General features: G+C 36.7%; 1 protein-coding gene across 1 annotated transcript in view; it reads left to right on the forward strand.

Annotated features, from left to right (window-relative positions):
• ULK4 (unc-51 like kinase 4) overlaps nt 1-168 on the forward strand; it is a gene marked incomplete at its 3' end in the record, with an annotated part of 718552 nt that extends 718384 nt beyond the window's left edge. Inside the window, exon 32 of the mRNA XM_007949711.1 lies at nt 63-168. Coding sequence (XP_007947902.1) covers nt 63-168 — 106 coding nt within the window. The remainder of the gene's footprint in view (nt 1-62) is intronic.
• Between the last annotated feature and the right edge of the window lie 390 nt (nt 169-558).

The following is a 558-nucleotide window of genomic DNA, read 5'->3' on the forward strand; positions in this document are numbered from 1 at the left end:
ATTTGGTCCTTCTTCTAATTGTATTTCTATGCAACCATGATGGAAATTATTATCTCTTGCAGGAGCATCAGGAGAGCATTCTGGGTAATACCATGCAAAGTGTGATTGCATTACTCAACAATCTGGTTGCCTGCAAAGACTCAAATATGAAGCTACTTTATGAACAAGGTAAATGCTTTTTAAAATTATTTTTATGATTCTTGTGAGTTTTTCCTTTTGTATGTTTCCTCCTTTTACATAACAGGGAGTCAAGAAGTACATTTAAAGTTGATATATCAAAATAATCTTTGTGTATCTATAAATAGAATATTACCAGCAAAAATTGAAACTGAACTTAGGTAGGGATAAAAAATAGCCAAAACCAAACTCACTGCCATCAAGTCAATTCCAACTCATAGCGATCCCATTGAGTTTCCAAGGTGGTAAATCTTTACAGAAGTAGATTGCACCATCTTCCTTCAATGGAGTGGCTGGTGGGTTTGAACCACTAGCTGACTAGTGAGCAGACAAGATGCCTTAGGCACTGCACCACCAGACCTCTGTTAGGCAGGAATACTT

The sequence above is a fragment of the Orycteropus afer genome, unplaced genomic scaffold (assembly GCF_000298275.1).
Source record: "Orycteropus afer afer isolate SDZICR_OR568_19922 unplaced genomic scaffold, OryAfe1.0 scaffold00250, whole genome shotgun sequence".
Taxonomy (NCBI): Eukaryota; Metazoa; Chordata; class Mammalia; order Tubulidentata; family Orycteropodidae; genus Orycteropus; species Orycteropus afer.